The sequence below is a fragment of the Phocoena sinus genome, chromosome 5 (genome assembly GCF_008692025.1).
Source record: "Phocoena sinus isolate mPhoSin1 chromosome 5, mPhoSin1.pri, whole genome shotgun sequence".
NCBI classification, from domain to species: domain Eukaryota; kingdom Metazoa; phylum Chordata; class Mammalia; order Artiodactyla; family Phocoenidae; genus Phocoena; species Phocoena sinus.
Window position 1 is genome coordinate 29799344 of NC_045767.1, and position 21579 is coordinate 29820922.

At 35.8% G+C, this 21579-nt stretch overlaps 1 protein-coding gene across 2 annotated transcripts in view; it reads right to left on the reverse strand.

Annotated features, from left to right (window-relative positions):
• Positions 1-21579, reverse strand: part of ENPEP (glutamyl aminopeptidase) — a 103739-nt gene that overhangs the window by 39785 nt on the left and 42375 nt on the right. The window contains exons 5-10 of one of the 2 annotated variants that reach the window (XM_032633141.1): positions 19122-19276; positions 18579-18692; positions 14014-14148; positions 12105-12170; positions 7059-7124; positions 6771-6922 (exon numbers count right to left, since the gene is read on the reverse strand). In XM_032633141.1, the coding sequence (XP_032489032.1) occupies positions 6771-6922; positions 7059-7124; positions 12105-12170; positions 14014-14148; positions 18579-18692; positions 19122-19276 (688 nt within the window). The remainder of the gene's footprint in view (positions 1-6770; positions 6923-7058; positions 7125-12104; positions 12171-14013; positions 14149-18578; positions 18693-19121; positions 19277-21579) is intronic. The other variant, XM_032633142.1, reaches the window with a different exon arrangement.

The window sequence follows — 21579 nt, forward strand, 5'->3', positions numbered from 1 at the left end:
TAATATTTCTGAGTGTTCTTCATTCTCGATGACAGGGATAGAAAGTTTTTGGCAATTTGAATTTTTGGAATCATCTGAGTGTGCTGTTCATGTAACAATTCCCAAAGCCCTGAATTGGAAATCAGGAAACAGGTTCTGTTACCTGCTGCATGTAGTACGGTATCATAAAGTGGGTCTATAAAGATTTTTCAGTTCTCTAGAAATACGGCTATGAGCTATATAGAGCAAGATGAGAACAGTATTCTAAAAGGAGATTGTTCTCTGTAAATTCATCTGTTTCAATTCCCTGCACACTGTTTATTCTTTAATTGGAAATTTTAGCTCAACTCAATCTTTGGAACATATGCCACACATCCCCAGCCTGGCCGTTCTCCTAGGGCAGGCCCCATCAACTCCATCACCTCTCACATGGGTCACTAGCTACAATATCATCCTAACTGGTCTCCCTGCATCCACTCTTGTCCCACCTGATCTGTTCTCCATAGTGCAGCCAGAGGGGAACTTTGAAAAATGTAAACATGATCCTGCCAGTTCTCTCCTTAACATCCTTGAATTTTCACACTCTTTTGTTTAAAATCTTTAACATGGTCTGCATGCCTGCCCCTGCCTTCCCCTCCAACTTTATCTCCCACCAGTCTTCCCAGTGCCTCTCTGTTGTCTAGTTCTTGGAGCCAGACTGCCTGCATTCAAACTGAGGATCCATCACTTACACTCTGTGCAACCTTGAGTAAGTTATTTAAAAATTTTCTGCCTAAAGTTCTCTATCTGTTATAATAAAATACACTGAAGTACTTAGAATAGTGCCAGCTACTTAGTAAATGCTCAGTAAGCATTGCATATTATATGTATAATGCTCCTTTTAAACTTTAGAGCCTTCATATATGTTGCATTTTGTTTTGAAAACCCCAACAGTCATCCCTCAACACCAATTTACTCAGTTTAAATATCACTTCCTCAGGAAAGAAAGTCTTCTGTAGTCGTCTCTAGTCCACCACACCTCCTGTCCCACAATTAATTCAGGCTCAGCATATCAGTGGGCACACGGCAGGACAGAATAATTCCTGTGAAACTTCCAAATGGAAGCTAGTTTTGCAAGAGAGAAATATTTTAAAAATTTTAGTATCCAAAGGCTCTAGCAGTATTAAAATGGGCCAAATTTAATTTGCTAGAACATAAAACAATAACTGTAAAAGAACCAGTTTATAGTTATTAAACGATTCCTGAGACACCTTCTAAACTGTATTTCTCCTTTCTCATGTTATTTTAATTGCTACTGAATAATTGATCTTGTGATGATTTATATATGAGACTGTAAAATGAGGTCAGTGAGACTATTAAAAAAGGAAGAGGGTGAAAGGTCTTTTCGGTGGAAATCGGGTAGTGGAGATTAGAGGCCACCTGGAGTGTGGTGAGTGCAAAATTCTCTCCACCCAAAGCACGTATTAAGAAGTTAAAAGACAATTAAAATCGGCATGGGTGAAATTGGAATGTTGTCCAGGGGACCTAGGTGTTGCTCTCATTTAGCCAGGATCCTGTCTAGGAGGGGCCTCAGCTGGGCAATGAAGGTCGGAGATGACATCCCCAAAGTGGTACACCCAGGTTCCTGTGGCCAGCTACAGTGGCTAGGGGGGGCGTCTTGAGATTGTGATTTTGTTCTCTTCATTTGGGACCGGTTGGCACCCCGGAAATGTATACAGAAATAACTAGTTAGTTATACAGAAACGGCTATATTATTAATACTTTTGTAAAAGTTGTAGTCATACAAGTGTAATAAGTTTTGAAATCACTGGCTGTGTGGCACGTGTTTTGTCAGCTTTTACAATATTTGGTATGTTTTAAAAATCTGGCAAATTAGAGGAAATGATGTATTGGATTTGTAATTTTATCTGACATTCTTAGAATACCTTAACTCAGTAGTCATGTTTAAATGCCTATAAAAGTCTGATTTGGGTGAGGTTTTTTTGTTGTTGTTAATTTTATTGGAGTAGAGTTGATTTACAACGTTGTGTTAGTTTCAGGTATACAGCAAAGTGATTCAGTTATGCATATACATATATTCATTCTTTTTTCAGATTCTTTTCCCATATAGGTTATTACAGAATATTGAATAGAGTTCCCTGTGCTATATAGTAGGCCCTTGTTGGTTATCTATTTTATATATGGTAGTGTGTGTATGTTAATCCCAAACTCCTAATTTATCCCTCCCCTGCATGTTTCCCCTTTGGTAACCATAAGTTTGTTTTCGAAATCTGTGAGTTTGTTTCTGTTTTGTAAACAAGTTTATTTATATCATTTTTTAAATTAGATTCCACATGAGTGATATCATATGATATTTTGTCTTTCTCTGACTTACTTCACTCAGTGTGATAATCTCTAGGTCCATCCATGTTGCTGCAAATGACATTATTTCATTCTTTTTTATGGCTGAGTAATATTCCATTGTATACATGTACCACATCTTCTTTATCCATTCCTCTGTTGATGGATATTTAGATTGCTTCCATGTCTTGGCTATTGTAAATACTGCTGCAATGAACATTGGGCTGTGTGTATCTTTTTGAATTATGGTTTTCTCTGGAATATGCCCAGGAGTGGGATTGCTGGATCATATGGTAGTACTATTTTTTGTTTCTTAAGGAACCTCCATACCATTCTCCATAGTGGTTGTACCAATTTATATTCCCACCAACAGTGTAGGAAGTTTCCCTTTTCTCTACACCCTCTCCGGCATTTATTGTTTGTAGACTTTTTGATGCTGGTCATTCTGACTGGTGTGAGGTGATACCTCATTGTAGTTTTGATTTGCATTTCTTTGATATTTAGTTATGTTGAGCATCTTTTCATGTAATAGGAAATTCTGATTTTGTAAAGTCAAAGGTTTGATTCTTTTTTTTCCTTTTTGGTTTTTAAGGTTTAATGTGTTTGAAAATCCCAAGAAATTTGATATACTATATTTATGATTTTTAATTTGTTAGATTCATAAAAATGTATAGAAAACTCTTTTTAGAAATTAGATTCATAAAACTGTGTTTTTCGGTGTTTATATTTGAAATTATAAATGGAATTTAATAAAATTTTAAGTGGTGATGTTTAGAAGTCTCTTATAAAATATGCAAAATAATTTGATTGATTGAGTGTGTAATTGCTGTTAAAATGTTTGGAGAATTTCATTTATGCCTTGTAAATAAAAACATCCTTAATCAAAAAACTGGGAAAACCACTATTGAAAAGCTACTGTCTCCTACACCCTTTCCACAGACCAGCACCTCTCTCAGAAGGAGCCCCTTTTAAATGCTTCTGGTTTTGGTTCTTCTGATATCTAATACTGTAACTCTAAATACCTCTATATTTTTTAGATAGTATTTATTAACTCACCCATGAGAGAGGGTGACTTAGTTCACTTATACTACTTTCTTTTTCATTCCCCCTTTAACATTCAAATTATAATGAAGCAAAATTATTATTATTAGACTTTCTATAGGTTACAATTGTTCCTTTAAATAATATACCCATACTGCCTTTTCTTGTTTTATAAATTTTAGTATTGTTACTCTCCCCTAACTGTAGAATAAGGTTATCTTGTGCAGTGCTGATAAATGCTTAACAACCAGCTCTCAGGGCAGGGGTGGGAAGTGGAATGTAGTATTTGCTGATTTCCATTAACTCACATCATGACCAATTTCAGGCTACTGGAATGATGTCACTGAGTTGGGATTAAAGCCAGCTTCAGTCCACCACTGAACCAGTATCCAGTATCCTTTTTTTCCACCTTTTCTTCCTCTTCCACCTCCTTTCTTCTGTCAGCTGTTTTTTCTTGTTACAGTGTTAAGATTGTTTGTATTTACAATCTAACCTGTCACTATAGCAAACATTAACATGTTATCCATTGGTTGATTATAAAATAACACAAACGAAGTTATGCTCTATACATATTGCTGGCCGAGAAGTGTGTTGGAGTCATATTTCCTTCTCACTGGTCTGATTTCATGGCCCTTGAGTCCCTTAAATGCAAATTTCCCCTAACAAACACCCTAACATAAGGGTAAAATAGACTCCTCTTCCTTATACTTTATCAATGGCATAAAATCATTCTACCTGCTTCATATTTTTGGATCACAATTTTTACATACAGCCTTGATTTTGTTTTTTGCTAATTTTCTTCTTTATAGTTGGCCAGACTGATGGGCCTTCACCAATTCCCCAATTCTGCCATCCTCCCAATTATACTCTCTTTTCCCTGGGGATCACCTAACTCAGCCCCAGTCATCCTGCTCTTGCGGCACTGTGAGCCCACTGGATCGCTGTTGGTCTGCATTTCCTTTCATGGCTCTCCTAGGTTGGATGAACTGTTTCCTGGATCCTATGTCTTCCTCTTTTTTGGATTCATTCATATTTTTTTCTCTCCAGGCTCCAATCCCCCTGGACTGTAGCCTTAGTAACTTTCTAAGAAGTGCTGTGTGGAAAGCATTTTCTGGGGCTGCACGTCAGAAAATGTCTTCACTGTGCTTATACGTTTGGTTTAGGGAACTGCCTAGAGAATTAGAGGTTGAAAATATTTTTTGCATCCACGTTTTAAATGACTGCTTCATTTTCTTCTTGAGTTCAGAGTTGTTGTAAAGAAGTCTAATGCCACACTAACTCATGTACCCTAGTTTTCTGAAATTTCATGAGGCTATAGCTAGGTATGTTTTTGGTGGTTTTTTTTTTTCCTTTTTGTACTGTGTAGTCAATGGGGCCTTTTTGCACTTTATTATTTCTTTGGTACAATTCGCCCCTTAAGTTTCTCTATTTTCTTTTTTTTGAGAGACTTCCATTAGTTGGGTGCTAGATTTTCCATATTTGTCTTCTGTTTCATATTTGCCAGTTCTATGTGTGTTTGTCCTGTACTTTTGGGGAATTCCCCAAATTTATTTCTAGTTGGTCTATTAATTTTTTTGACAACCAAAATTTAATCTTTCATAGCTCTTTTATATTCTCAGTTTGTCTTTTCGAAAACATTCTGCTCTTAGTTAATGGATATAATAGCTTCTTTGATCTCTTAATATATTTCATAAATTTATTTTTTATTTTAATTATGTCTCTTATAGAGATAGGTTTCTTTCTTTTTTTTTTTCGGTATGCGGGCCTCTGAGTGTTGTGGCCTCTCCTGTTGCGGAGCGCAGGCTCAGTGGCCATGGCTCACGGGCCCAGCCGCTCTGCGGCATGTGGGATCTTCCCGGACTGGGGCACGAACCCGTGTCCCCTGCATCGGCAGGCGGACTCTCAACCGCTGCGCCACCAGGGAAGCCCAGAGATAGGTTTCTTGTTTGTTCATGTGAGATTTTACCTTTTATGCTTTTAGATTTCTTTTATGTGCCTTGCGATCCTTGATCATTCATATTTAAGAAAGAAGGACTAAATTGGTTATTCTTGGTGTCTTGTACGTAACCCCTCTACTGTTGAGAAGGGAGATATATATATATTTTAACATCTTTATTGGAGTATAATTGCTTTACAATGGTGTGTTAGTTTCTGCTGTATAACAAAGTGAATCAGTTATACATATATCCCCATATCTCTTCCCTCTCGCGTCTCCCTCCCTCCCACCCTCCCTATCCCACCCCTCTAGGTGGTCACAAACCACTGAGCTGATCTCCCTGTGCTATGCAGCTGCTTCCCACTAGCTATCTATTTTACATTTTATAGCGTATATATGTCCATGCCATTCTCTCACTTTGTCCCAGCTTACCCTTCCCCCTCCCCATATCCTCAAGTCCATTCTCTAGTAGGTCTGTGTCTTTATTCCCGTCTTACCCCTAGGTTCTTCATGACCTTTTTTTTTTTTCTTAGATTCCATATATATGTGTTAGCGTACGGTATCTGTTTTTCCCTTTCTTATTTACTTCACTCTGTATGACAGACTCTAGGTCCATCCACCTCACCACAGATAACTCAATTTCATTTCTTTTTATGGCTGAGTAGAGAAGGGAGGTATATTTTTGAAACTGACTTCTCCGCTGAACAGGAAGTCTGACTAGAGGCTCTGTGTATGTATGAGGGGAGCTGGCAGCTCCAGCCCATTCATACTACAAATGCCACAAGGAGGAAAGCTTTACTTTGGGTGTCCCAACCAGATGGAAATCCTTAGCTCTCCTCTACGTCTTGGTCAATTTCTTTAGGAAAAAAAGTCCTCTGGATTTTTGCCTTGGGTCATTGCCAGACTTTTGAGAGCTCTATGCAGAAGAAAGAATGGCAGTCAATGAAGGGAAAGTGGAGGGGTAGGGGTCTGGCTGGCACAACTGTCCTGAATCCAGACTTCAAATTAATTGCCCTATTTTCAGCCTCACTCCTGCCTTCCACTCTGAGTGCCGACACTGAGCCCAGAGCCTGTCTACGGATAGGGGGAAATCAGCTTCCACCTCTACTGAAAGTCTCTTTTTATCTGGCTGCATCTTCCTCTGTTTGTTTTCTGTCTATATTTCTCCCTCTGCTTTTCTTCATCTAGAATTTTATGATACATTTAGCCCTTCCTATTTTCTTTGCTTCTCTGAGTTTATTTCTTTTAGTACTTCTGTTTCTTTATTCAGTGATTTCTGGGAAGAATAGTACTTGCATGCATGTGCTCAGTCCATCATTTGGAACCTGAAGACAACTGAGCTATTTCTGAATGCCTTTGTTTCCCCAAAAACACTGTGCTTAAGCATCAGGTACTGAAGAGCAAGGTCTAAACAAATGGCCAGTATTTCCATCAAATTTCTGCTTTTCTTCTGAAATGCGTTATAGATTCTTACCCCAAAATTGAATGTGGCTCAGAAGAATTAACTCTCGAGTCCAACAGAAAGCGTTTCTGTGTGATGTTCCTCATATCTTCCACATTAAGTACAGGGTAACCCATCTGATTGGTCCAGGTGTCCATTACTTCTTTCACTGGTAGATGACTTGCCTAAGATTTGTTTAAAAAATAGAGAATAATCAATCAACAAATAAGGGGAAATAAAAGGATAGAATAATCAGATAAAGAAATGATTGATAAATCATTTGTTAATCAAAGAAATGTTTGAGGATATACTCCTCCTTACCTCTTCAAGTGCTGCCCAAAAATCTGAAGTTTTGGCATTCTTAAATTTGTATTTTTGCAAGTAACTCTGCATGTGAAAGATAACAAGTATTTCAAAAGTCAATGTTTGCTTTTTGCATATTTCCACAACATGAGCTGAACCCTTCAACATGTCTCGCTCAATGAATAATATAGCAAATGTACCTAGAATGAAAATCAAATGATACGCCGTATGCAAAACATTTTGTAACCTATAAAAACACTGTACAAATAACGATTTATTTGTAAAGCATAAGGAATATTTTTTATTAATGAGATAATTCGCTTTTTTGTTGTTTTTTTTTTTAGTCTAATGGAATTGTGAACAGGTGAGGTAAAGAGTTTAATTTTTTCAGGACAACCAATATAAGATGCTTAAGGACCGTCAACTATTTAGCAAGCAGTCAACAGTCCAAAACATTTTTGATCCACTAGGAAAAAAGATCCATAATTCTATGATGTTCACTTATTGGTGTTAACCTGTCCACTGCTGGCTGCATCCCCTACCTTTATTTACACCAGTAGTGTTTTCTCATCTCACACACTAGATGACCCCATCACATATGAGTGATTGAAGTGATATGCAAAGATAAAACTGGTGAGCTTGGCTCTAAGCCAAGGCTCAGCAAACTTTTTCTGTAAAAAGCTGTATAATAAAGATTTTAAGTGCTGTGAGACATATAGTCTCTGTCACAACTACTCAACTCTGCCCAAATAGCACAAAAGCAGTCATAGATAATATGTAAGTGAATGAGAATGGCTGTTTCCCAATAAAATGTTATTTATGCACACTGATATTTGAATTGCATACAACTTTCACATGTCATGAAATACTCTTTTGAGTTTTTCCAACCGTTTAAAACTGTAGAAGTGATTTTCATTTGCAGACCTTGCAAAAATGGGTGGTGGGCTGGATTTGGCCTGCAAGCTGTAATAGTAGTTTGCAGACTCCTGCTCTAAATAAATGAATATATAGTCTTCTGAATAATAATAATCATGATGATGATGGCTAAATTGGGAAAATTATTCACTCTAAAGAGTAAGATTTCATTTTTCAAATATTTTAAAAATACAAATCTTTTAACTACAAGGCTCCCTTTTTGTCAGTTCTAGTCACAAAACCTCTCTATATATGAGTTTTCAGGCATAATATGATATCCCTAGAGAAAATTCCTTGTCTTCTTCTAATCTCATAATTAGGCACTACTTATAGTTCTCCAGGAGACCTTCCAGAATTCCTGCTGTATAACTCCTCTGTTATGCTCTAGAATTGTCCTGCTTAAAATGTGGAAGTCTTTGATAGAAATCGAACCTTCTTAAGTGGTCTTTGAACCTTCAAAGAAAATAACCAGTGGTTGACTTTGCTCATATCATTTTCACTCTAAGTTGCTCTAATTTTCAGGAGGTGCTATACCTTAGTCCTGTTATCTTCTAAATTCCTCTTTTTAGGCATAGAGAGAGAAAACAATATTATCTGGACTGCTCCAAGATGCCTGGGAGAGGGTTGAGGCCAGTTTGGAATGCTGCCTTCATATTTGTTCTTTTGATTGGCTCACTGCTCAGCACTGCCACTGGAGGGCAGGCGAAGGAAGGGAGAAGGAATGAAAGGCACAGATTCTGTATCAAATTTAGGTGTTCGTTCCAGAGTTTTGCATAGATCATTCATTCCTTCTTAGTAAAATAATTGGATGCTCGGAATAGTAATAATTATAATCATAGCTATCTGGTAATGATGATTTCTAGTGAATAGTATCTTCTTAAAATTAATTTAGAGGAGTTTCTTTGTATATTCATGGTGACTTGTACTTAGAAACATGCAATCTTGGAACTGAAAGGAACCTTAAATACTATTTTATACAAGTCTCACATTTTGGGCATGAAGGAAACTGGTGTCTAGAGAGGTGAAGAGATTTGCCTGAGATTACGGTGAAGAGACTTCTGAATCCTGGATCAGTTTGTGTGGTTTTCGTCACTGTTGTTATTGTTACTGTTTTTTAAATTGCAGTTTCTTGCTTCACCTTAGCTAGAGGCTTATATAAACAGTATATTAAAAGGAACTAATTTTATTTTGTCTATATTAGTGCTTTTGAATATTCTATATTAAGAAATTTCCTTCTTCACCTTGCATAATCACGATGCAGTCATTCCAGTCAAAAGTTTACGATGACCTAGGTCCCCCAGTAATAGTCCCTCAGTTAGTATCAGTGTGCACAAAGGAAAGGAACAGTGTTTCTATGACTAGTATCTCAGGAACGGACAGGACATTTTCCAGTTGAACCATTCCTGTCTTATCAGCGATACTACTGATACTAGGAGAAAAAGAAAGGATGGATATATTTCTCAGCTTCTATTTCATGACCATACATTGTTATCAGCGCTCCATAATTTAATATGCTTTTTTACATACAAGCACAGCCTGAAAGATTTTCCAGTTGATGGTTTTACTCTTTTTTTTTTGCGGTACCCGGGCTTCTCACTGTTGTGGCCTCTCCCGTTGCGGAGCACAGGCTCCGGACGCGCAGGCTCAGCGGCCATGGCTCACGGGCCCAGCCGCTCCGCGGCATGTGGGATCTTCCCGGACCTGGGCACAAACCCGTGTCCCCTGCATCGGCAGGCGGACTCTCAACCACTGCGCCACCAGGGAAGCCCTGGTTTTACTCTTAATTCCCCTCACTCCTTACCTACTTTGCTGTCTGAGATTGGGTTTGGGGTTAAAGTGATGAGCATGAAGGAGAACAGAGAGCTGGCCATCCCCAGAGTTAGCACCACACCAGGTTAGCTAATGAAGAGTCACTTTTGGTAGAAAGTTAGTATTTGCAAGGGGAAAATCTTGGACAGTGTCACATATTGTGGGGTTTAGGGGCAGCAGTCATAGCATGATGATAAATCAAGGAGAGATACATTTGGATACTAGAATTATGTGAAGGGATGTTCCAATTGGTTTGAGAGCTTATTGAATGTGACCTATATTGATCATATATTATTTTCAGATATTAGCTAGTGTTTGAAGATTGAAGGCAAAAAATGAGTGTTTCAGTGTCTTTTTATAAATTAATTCCATAGCACTATAATGATATGAAAATTAGTATCTATTCATTCTAGCGCCGTTTGTAGTTGCAGTTAGGGTGGAGGAAGATGGTTTTAACGTGAGAAATATTAGTTTTAGACTGGACTGGGTTTTTAATTAATTATATCACAGATATGAGATAAATAAAATGCAAGAGTATTATTAAATTATTAGAATAGGTATTCTCTTTTAAAGACTCTTTTGGTACTTCTCAAAAAAAGTTAATATGAAAAATAATTTGAAGTCCACTTTGAAGATTCCAAGAACGTGTTATTCATCAGTTTAATTTAGAATGAAACTATGCAAATGAAATTTTAATTTACTTTTAAAAATGAATTGTCTTTGTTTATTTTTATATTCTATATTATTTATTATAGACCATTCATTCATTCAAGAGGCATTTTTTGGATCTTCTAACATCTGTAATGCATTCTCCTACTATATGCAAAAATATAGAAGACACAGTTCCTCACAAAAGGTGCTTACAGTTAGAGAAGTATGAAATTTGAGTCTGAAGCTGATGAAGAGTTTACAAGATGTTCTAATGTACACTTAAGAACAAACACATAGCTTCTCTCTTTCCACCTAATGTCCACACAGAATATTTTATTCATGGACAAAAGTAGTAAAATGTACTGATGTGCTCCCTGAATATTTCCTAAATCCTGCTTATTTTTTACTTTAATAATCACCTAGGAATTTAAGTATTGGGTAGAAAGGGACCATTTCCTTTTATGGTATTATGGAGAATGCTGATTGCCACATAAGAAGACTTGGCAGTAGTAAGAGCTGTAGGAATGGTGGGCAGGCACTGTCCTGGGGAATCACATCCAAAGGAAGTACTGGTACCCTTTGGGAAAGCTAGCAGGGCACTGCTCTCACCCATTTTCTATTTTATGGATTGGATACTATCAGCGCTGCTCTGCCTACTACCTGGGATGTCACAGTAGGGGGGATGGAGATGGAAGAGAAAGAGTAGGAAGACAGTTCCATCCCTAGCTACAACAGAGCCAACCTGCAGACAGGACAGTTACAGGGACATTGTAGCAATGGTGGTAATATAGATAATATAAAACCCTGAGAGAATTGGCTTATGGTCTAGAAGAACAGCAATGGAATTGAAACATCCACTGGAGGAATAAGCTTAACTGGGATGTGTGAAATGCTTTAAGGAATTGACTGTTATTTCTCTTTCCAAACAGAAGCAGGCCCTCTTTATTCACTGACTTTATCATAATAGGAATATGTGTGTTAACCATTTTATAATCTAATAATAAGGGAAAAGTCCTTTTAAAAATTATAATGGAAGAGCTTTATAGATAGATTTAAAATTTTATATTATGTTGCTATGGACTGAATTGTGTTCCCCCCAAATTCATACTTTGAAGGCCTAATGCCCAATGTGATGGTATTTGGAGATGAGGCTTTTGGGAGGTTTAGGGTGAGGTTTAGATGAGATCATGAGGGTGGGAGCCTCATGATGGGATCAGTGTCTTATAAGAAGAGGCACCAGAAGGTTCTCTCTCTCTCTGCTATGTGAGGACACAGCAAAAAGGTGACCATCTGGAAGCCAGAAAGAAAACTCTCACCGAAAACTGAGTCTGCCAGCACGTTGTTCTTGGACTTCTTAGTCTATAGAACTGTGAGAAAATAAATTTCTGTTGTTATGCCACCCAATCTATGGTGTTTTGTTATGGCAGACTGAGCTAATACACATATAAAGGGTGTAAAAAAATAAGTAATCTGTTTCACTTCTCTATGAAACTTTTGTTAAATGACAGTTACAGATACAACATAGGTAATAACCTGGATGTGATCACCTTTTTGTGTTCTGCAATATTATCCTTGAGCAAGGAAAAGAAAAGTAAAAAGGGAATTGTCCTTAATTAATCACATATCTTAACATTCATCAGCCATATATCAGTGTAGTTTTTTAATAATATTAAAAGTAATAAATCATACCTGACATCCTTTTTGAAATTTCTCTGGTGTTATCCAGTCTTCAAGCATTCTCAGAATGGAAGCTCCCTATGATGGAAAAGAATGGCAAGTTAAATTAATAAAGGATATGTAAGAAACAAATATCAGTGATCACTATTGTGACTAGTATTTCATGATCATATATGTGAGATAATGTCTTTAAGATGATTATGCTAAATTATATGGCTATCAGTTTGTGATTTTAGGATGAAAATACCACTTGGCATACCCCCTGTATCTATGCTTCTAAAATAACTGAAAGGCAAGGAGAAATTGATAAAATGGCCATCGTTTCAGTAACAAGGTTCAAATAATTATTGCATTTCACCACATGAACCAGTAGATGGGGCTTTCCTAATGAAAGAGAAACTGGAGAAAGTTTGAGAAAAGTCATGTTCTTTGATGAACAAGGAAAGCAACTTCAGGATAAAATTCTGGCTACTTCTTAAGTATATTGGAATATTTGGGAAAAATAATTATATTTTAACAGAGGGGGGTAGACAGTTGAGGAATTAATCTGGTCAAATAGTTTAATATAGATTGCATATATAATTTAGGCATAAAATGCTACTCTTCCAAAGTGGTTTATCTCATTTGATTTTATTTAGTCTGAAGAGTCTGATGAATACTTCTGCTGTCTACTTGCATTTCATATGTTATAAGATTAATTTTAAATGCATTATTCATAGATTTAAAAATCAATTTTCAAGTAACTGACCAGAAAAACATTGCTTCCCCATTTAAGTTAGCAATTTCTACTGTAATTTATTAAAATATGTTATTTTTGTACCTAGTATAAAGCTAAAGGCTTAGAAACATGTATTTATTTCTGACCTAATACCTTATACCCATGGAATATCTAGGACTTAGGAAGAAGCTGATTTAATAAATATAAATGTCTCCATGTGAATTATTAGAATATACTATAAGTGGATTAGAGAGTCTCCTTTTAACAGAAAGATAAAAAAAATCATTGACAATATAAAAGAAAAATGAATAAAGGAAGCCTGAAATAATGCCATGAGAACATATGAGAGGGAAAGCCAAAAAATATGATGCTATAAACTTCAAATACTAATATATAGAAGGCTTTTTCACTAAAGCCAATTTTATCTAGTATTCATTTTCATAATTGTAATATTTTGTCTTAAATAAAACTTTGGGTATCCCCAGAACAGTAAAATGTATTAGTTTGCAGTGGCTTTTGAACAACTTAACCTAGTGGGTAAACCACAAGAGGCTGGGGTGGAAAATCGTCTAAAATATGTTGCATACAGGTGTGGAATATGTTTAGAGGAGAAGCTACAGGAGAAGTTGTGGGAGAAAAATGGGTAGCATAAAGCTTCAGGTCACTATGGGTTATTAGCAACTTTTCATAAAATTTTACTGGATAAAAATGCCCCATCTATGACACGCTAACAAATTCACCTTTAAATCGTATATAAAAATGGATGAAAGTAATTCCTTCAAACGGAATTGGATTTAAGTGCTTACTGGAAGCATTCTACTAGAAAAGGTGTCCACATATATGGCACTTCTCATTGACCATGGCAGAGAAGGAAGATTTACTGTGTTTTAAAAAATCAAGTCAAATAACTTTAAATTGGATGCCTAAAGGGTAAATGTTCAGTTATCAGAATGATAGCTGTTATAAACAAAAGTAAAAAGAGAAACTTTAAAAAATCTGCTGCAGAATTCTGTGACAATGACCAGCATTGATCATTTCCACTGAAAATTACAAACTGTTGAATATTCAGCACTTGGAATAAGTTCTACACTGTTTTCCAAAGCCCATTAACATAGTATAACCATTCTTACCATTTTAAGGCATTTACTAAGAGAAAACCCACTAAACAGGAAGACATTCAAAACAGTGTTATATTTTCCGCACCTTGCTATAGGAAATCCCATCAAAAACAGATGTTATTTCATCAGGACTTGTCACCGTGACTATAATTGGGTGTGAAGATATCAAAGAATCATCCTCTTGTACAGGTAATACATCTTCAAGTAGCATCTGATCACGCTGAAATGACAGAATGAACCAAAGAAATCTAGCACTTCCTTTATAGTGGTTTATATGTCAAAATATCATTTATATAATACACATTGGGGGGAAATAAATATAAATGACTCATATTTAAAACAAATATTAGATGTTCAAATTAATCATATTTTGCACTGATTTTTCTATACTGATTCCATTCCCTTCTACTTAAAATTCCCTTGACTTCACCCCTATATGGCAGGCCAAGAAGACAGAAGCATTTATAAATTCTGTTTCTGCTATTTCTGTGTGACTTTCAGACATGAGCCAAACTTTTCAAGCCCTGTTTCATATGTGTGCAATAAGAATGATGATATCACCCCACAGATTTGTCTGAGACTTAAGGAAACGTGTTGATTTGTCAAAAATTGTTTTAGGGGTCTTTTTCCATTAATCATTGGAATTTGGATGATTCGTAATTAATTGAAGAAAACATTAACTTTTGCTTTAGTTCTAATAATTACCTTCTCATTCCTGTCCTAGGTTTTCTCAGCAAAATAGAGTGTTTGAGAGGTCTAGCACGATAGTCAAACTTCCTAGGTTCAAAGCTCAGTTTCTCCACTTTCTAGACATGTGAGTTTAAGTAATTTCCCTCACCCATGATGGCAGCTACGTTTTTAGAAACGTGCAGAGGATTTAATGAGATAATGCATGACAGGCATTTGGCATAGTACCTGGCACAGAGTGAAAACCTAACACACTAGCTGCTATTATTTTGATTCTTAATCAATTAGATTCTGAAATCTAGTTCTGTTAAATCACTAATAATAAAAACCAAAAGCTTTATTGATCTTAATCAAAAATATTTCCCAAAAGGAGCATGCTATATTAGTTTACATTTTCCAACTTTGTGAATTCCACTTACAATAGGCAAGATACTATTGTCAAGTGATGACTGTCAATCAAGGTAATTTTGTCTTGGATTTTAATTTTTGTTCCCCTAAAATGTTTAGGTAAGAAGAAAGGATCTTAATCTCAGTGTCAGGAAATTTGACTCTCATCTTGGCTGTGCTACCAGTCGTCTGTGTGACATTTGGAAGGTACATTACCTTCCTGGGCATCAGATTTTTTCACCTGTAAAATGAGGCTCCGTTATTGTGGTTCTTATCAAGCTCTCTTACAATGTATCTTTGTTTATCTATTCCCTCCACCACCAGACCCTAAATTAGGAACTTCTTTAAGGGCAGGAAGTGTGTTTTATTCAGTTTTGGGTCCTCCGTAGTGTTCACTGAATGAAGAATGAATGAATAGATGAAGAATGAATGAGTTGGATCGTATGATTAAATTTCATTTAAGAACTGCATACTAAATTTTTCCAATATTTAATTGTTTTTGAAACACTAAAAATGGAATGTTATAATATTACATATACAATATATTACATAAACAATACATCTTGATATAAGAAGGGTTACTGTATAGAAAATACAGGACAAAATAAAATTTCATTTATATAGTTTAATTTCAATAAATTATGAAATCAGCGATTTTCAACATAGAGGAATGGTCCTCAACTAGGGGACATTATATCATTCAGATGACATCTGGCAATATGTGGAGACATTTTTCTCTTGTTTTCTCTCTTTTTTTAATTGAAATATTGTTGATTTACAATGTCATGCTAATTTCTGCCGTACAGCAAAGTGACTCAGTTATACACATATATACATTATTTTTTATATTCTTTTCCATTATGGTTTATCCCAGGGGACTGGATATAGTTCCCTGTGCTATACAGTAGGACCTTTTTGTTTATCCATCCTAAATGTAATAGTTTGCATCTACTAACCCCAAACTCTCAGTCCATCCCTCTCCCTCTCCTACCCCTTGGCAACCACAAGTCTGTTCTCTATGTCTGTGAGTCCATTTCTGTTTTGTAGATAAGTTCATTGTGCCATATTTTAGATTCCACATATAAGTGATATCATATGGTATCTGTCTTTCTCTGGTCTGACTTACTTAGTGTGATCATCTCTAGTTGCATCCGTGTTGCTGCAAATGGCATTATTTCATTCTTTTTTATAGCTGAGTAATATTCCATTGTATATATGTACAACATCATCTTTATCCATTCATCTTTTGATGAACATTTAGGTTGTTTCCATGTGTTGGCTATTGTGAATAGTGCTGCTGTGAACATAGGGGTGCATGTATCTCTTTGATTTATGGTTTTGTCCAGGTATACGTCCAGGAGTGGGATTGCTGGAGCATGTGGTAGTTTTATTTTTAGTTTTCTGAGGAACTTCCATACTGTTTTCCATAGTGGCTGCACCAACTTTCATTCCCACCAACAGAGTAGGAGGGTTCTGTTTTCTCCACACCATCTTATGGGGCCTTTTTTGGTTTCACAGCTGGGGTGGAGGGTTACTGGCATCTAATAGATACAGGCCAGGGATGCTGCTAAATACCCTACAATACACAGGACAGTCCCCACAACAAAGAATTATCTGGCCCAAATGTCAATAGATCCATCCTTGAGAAACCACAATGTAGATTAAATTTTAAAGAAGCAATTGTTGCAAATTAACTTTTTCACTTTTTTTTTATCTTTCAGTTTTAATTTATAGACTAACTTGTTCTCAAAGTATACTTTTGTGATATGAGAAAATAATAAGGATGCAATACCAAATACTAATTGAACATTTTTTCAGTAATTTCAGTTTTTATAACCTGAAGACATTTATTAGAAGTTGATTGTTTAATTAATTTTATAATTTAATTAATGCTTTTCTTGGTCCATTTTTTAAATGTTGTTTTTTGAAATATAATTTACATTATTAAAAGTTACCCTCTTAAAGTAGACAGTTTGATGAGTTTTGACAGATATAAACAATCTTAACTACAATCATAGTCAAGATATGGAAAAATTTCTTACCCCCAAAAGTTCCCTTGAATCCTTTTTCAGTCTGTCTCCTCCTTTCACCTTAGTCCCTGACAACCAGTGATATATATTTTATTCCTATAGTTTTGTCTTTTCTATAATGTCAAATAAATGGACTCATTCAGTACGTAGTCATTCACAGATGCCTATTTCCACATAGCAAATGCTTTAGAGATTCATCCACAATGTTACTTTACCAGCAATTCGCTCCTTCTACTGTTGAGTAGTATTCTATTGTATCAATATGCTACAATTTATTTATAAATTTGAGTTGTTTCTAGCAGTTGGCTATTATGAATATTCCCATTATGTGCATTTACATGCAGGTTTTGTGTGGACAAGTGTTTTCATGTCTCTTGGAGTAGGATTGCTGGATTATATGATAAATGTATGTTTAACTTATAAGAAGTGGTCACACTATTTTCAAGGGTGACTGTATCATGTCTACCAGCAATGTATGTGACTTGAAATTGCTCCACAAATTTACCTACATTTGGTATTATCAGTCTTTTAAATTTTAGATATTTGGGATGGTTAATTTTATGTCACATTGATTGATGGGGCCATGGTGCCGAGGTATTTGCTCAAACATTATTGTGGGTGTTTCTGTGAGGGTGTTTTGAATGAGATTTACAATTAAATTGGTGGACTGCGTTCACCAGTTTAACTTTTTTCACTTTTTAAAGCAGGTTGTGAAAACGGCAAGGGCTGCGAGCATCTAACACTCTTCTTATTGTATCCAGTGGAGGGCAGTAGTCTATACAGTACACAACCTCCTGCAATGCTACTTTCACATAACCACACACTTATACTTTTATATATACAAACTGATAAGAATACACCACCTAAATACAGATGAAAACAGGTGTAGCTTTTTGGGAAAAATATCTGCAGAGTTCATAGAAGCCTCTGTTCCAGGCCCCTCAGAGACACAGAATAATAATTACATGTACATTTTGGAAGCTTTTAAGCTTACAATACAGAGAACAGTGTTCTTCTTTCATAGAGGAGAGAACTGACTCAGAGAGGATATGTAACTTGCTTAAGGTCACATTCCCTGTAACGCATCTAAGAAATGATGTGTGCAAGATTTGAACCTGAGTCTAACTACTAAGTTTATGTGTTTATCTCTTTACCGTGTCATTTCAGCAACCTGTGTAAAGGAAGTCATTTATAAAATTAGGCTTGGGCATTTTTCAAAGGGTTAGCACTACAGATAATTTCTTGAACACAGAGTTGGCATTGTCTAAGCTAGATATTTTTTTCCTGCCCTGGCACGTGTTGTTGAATGACTCTACCAACCACATTCTTGGCTCGTGGTGGTCAATTGCCCTCTAGGGCCTGGGCATAGGCTCTGAGCATGGTATAGTTCAGTGGAGGCAGCTGGTTCCACCCCAGCCTCCCAATGGAATTCCCAATTCGATACTGCACTTGGCCCCAAACTCAGGGCCACTGTCATAGTCCAAAGGCTTCAATCAGCTTGACGTGAGGAAAACAGAGACTTGGAACTTATATGTTTAGGGCTCACCATTTGCCACTCTTTTTCTGCATGGTCTACTCCCAGGAACTCAAAGAAGGAAGCAAACCCTTCGTTTAACCACAAGTCTTCCCACCATTCCATGGTCACAGTATTTCCAAACCACTGAAATTATAAGCAAGAAAGAGGGTTAAATTCTCATGCCTTTGGTAGAAAGGTCTAGAAAATGTCAGTACATTCATTTGTTCATGCAAATTTTGTCACTTGACACAAAAGTGGCAGACATCATACTTAGCATTTATTTCCTGCTTTATTTCTCCTGGTTTTTAAGTGATCTGAAATTCTCCTTATTGTCTTCATTTTGGTAGTACTGGGAATATTTAAAGTTATAGGAAAACCTTGTGTATTTACTAAAGGCAGAACAATGTGTCTTAAAAGTTTCTTTATGGTAAAATGTTTATTAGCAGTAAGAAAGACTTTCAAGCAGGATTTTCTGGGTTGGCTACTTTTTATTTGCTAAGTTATAATTTCAATCATTCCTATGGTCTTAAGCCACTTTTTAAAATAAGCTAAGTTGGTGCTAAGATTCTATACCTGATGCACAAGTTCATGGGCAACCACAGTGGCCACCCTCTGTTGGTTTGATGAGGCTGATTCATTAGGGTCATAAAGCAGGTTTGTTTCTCTGTAAGTGATGAGTCCCCAGTTCTCCATAGCCCCAGTGCCAAAATCTGGAATAGCGATTTTATCTATGGAAAAAGAGTCCAGTGAGAAATACATTCTTTCCATTTTGTTCATAACACTTCTTACCAAATTAAGTTCTTTAGGTGAACGTTTTTTAAAAGACTAAAAATAATTTCTCAGAGTGAAAAAGTCATCTATTTGTGTAAACTTTTCAGTCTTTAATGCACTCAGAATATCCATGGAACTCTTCCTGTTGGCTCCAGATATCAATGTGTCTTTTATTTTTTAAGAATACTATTGGCAATGCTCTGTTCAACTCCTCTATAATTTTATGTCTTTTGTTCCTTTCTGTATTTCATTTTTATTTGCTTTTTTTCCCCATGACTTTCACTTAGATAATACCAATCTTCTGTTTGGAGGGGTACGCTGTAAGGAATAAGAGAATGAAGTTTTCAAATGAGGTCTTAGAAGTACAGAGCTTCCAAGTGTGTAGAAATATATTTCTGTCCAAGGAAACAGATTATTAGAGAACACAAAATTCCACTTTTTCCCTAATTCTGTACAATTTGTGGTCAACCAGATTCCCTACTAATTGAATAGTGTACCATCCACTTGTATGTATGTATTAAATTAGTTGGATCAACATGGAATTGACTATATTCTCTGGAAATTCCCTTCCAGGTCTAAAATGTTGAATTCAATCTAGACTTTCTAGTCCTTATTTTTGCTGGGACCTATAATGGTAGACATGCTATCTGACAGAAAGAGGCAGTGTTGATCAGTTCTATGTTAAATCCCAAAACAGAAAAGGTTCAGTTGGATTGGTGGACAGAACGCAGCTTCTCCAGTTAATGAACTATAATAAGCATGGGATTTATTTATTATTACATATAATTTAAATTAGGCACATAAATGAAAATAAATTAAATTTTCATCTAACATAAAGAAAAGGCCCTTTCTTTATGGTTAAAATAAAGATTCTTAAAGCTTTTTATAAAAAGAATGAAAATGGATACATCTTAAATGGAGGTCAGAATTACAGCAGTAGTTTACTTTTAGTGTTATTTTCATTCTTAGGTTTGGTTATTTTGTCACAGAGTACCTCTTAAAGTTTGGAGAAATATTCCCCCCAAGGGCCAGTATTTTCCATAATGTTACAGAGTGTAATTTGTACCTAACCCATGAACAAAAGGAATTTTTTTAACCTCATTTCTTTGGTGAGTATTGACATTATAATTAATTAACTCCAGTGCATTTAATTTAGGGGGTGGATAAATGCAGTAATCAATTGTAAGGAAAGTCTAAGAGTCAATTCTGAAAGAGTTGAAAATGCATATAAAAGTATGAAGAAGAAGAAGGAATATGGGAGAGAAGGAGGAAGAAAAGAGAACAGAGAAATAAATTTGTGAGATTTCCACTTCCCAGGTTATCATGGGTGGTACAAGAGAGATAAAGAGAAAGAGACTTTTAAATTAATGTGATTAACATTTTATTAGATGTTATTCTGATTTTGTGGAAAGTTGTTTCTCTTCCTGTCTCCTTCTCTAATAGCTGTTAAGCAATAAAAAAAAAAGGAAACAATCCAGAGCATCCACAAAGTTGCTCAGAGCCACAGACATTCCCATGTAGAGAATTTGACATTCCAGTTGCTTTGCATTGGTAATTTATTAAAGTAAGGGAAGAAACAGAAATAGAGAAGTCAATTGTTGGTTTGTTGGTTTTCTTGTTGCCTTCATTTCATCCCTACAGACATCTATATGGGTGTTACATTTAAAGTCTTTGCTAATACGACTCAAGCTTACTATTAAAGCATTTCTGCTTTTGATAGAAGTGTCATGTCCATACCATTTTGATTATAGCACTATTTTTATTTTAAAAAGAAAACATGTTCCCCACATCTTCCATATTAGAAAAAATACTTATGGAAGGAGCACCAGTTCGTTTTAACTGCTGAAGAATCTAGAATTAGTCTTGTACAACAGTGGAAAGACTGGAAGTACATGGGACTCTGACAGCATTATTTATCCCTATTATTTATTAATGTAAGCTATTGGGATGGGTACTAATTTTGAAATCAGCTGATCTAGGTTGCTCTTTCTGGTTCCATCATTATCAATGTCTGCAGTTTTATGTACATACTTCAATCTTTATTTGGAAATAAAATACTATACATTCATCAGGTAAGAACAGAGTATAGACATTATTCTTAGAGGAATCCAGAAAGAATCTTTCAGCATCTAGTAAGTATTAGATACATAGTATAGGCATATGATGAAAAGACTAAGGGATGATTATTAACTAAGGATGCTAAAGCTGGAGGAAATGAGTTAAGTGAAAACAAAAGCAATATTAAAAACAAGAAAATAAA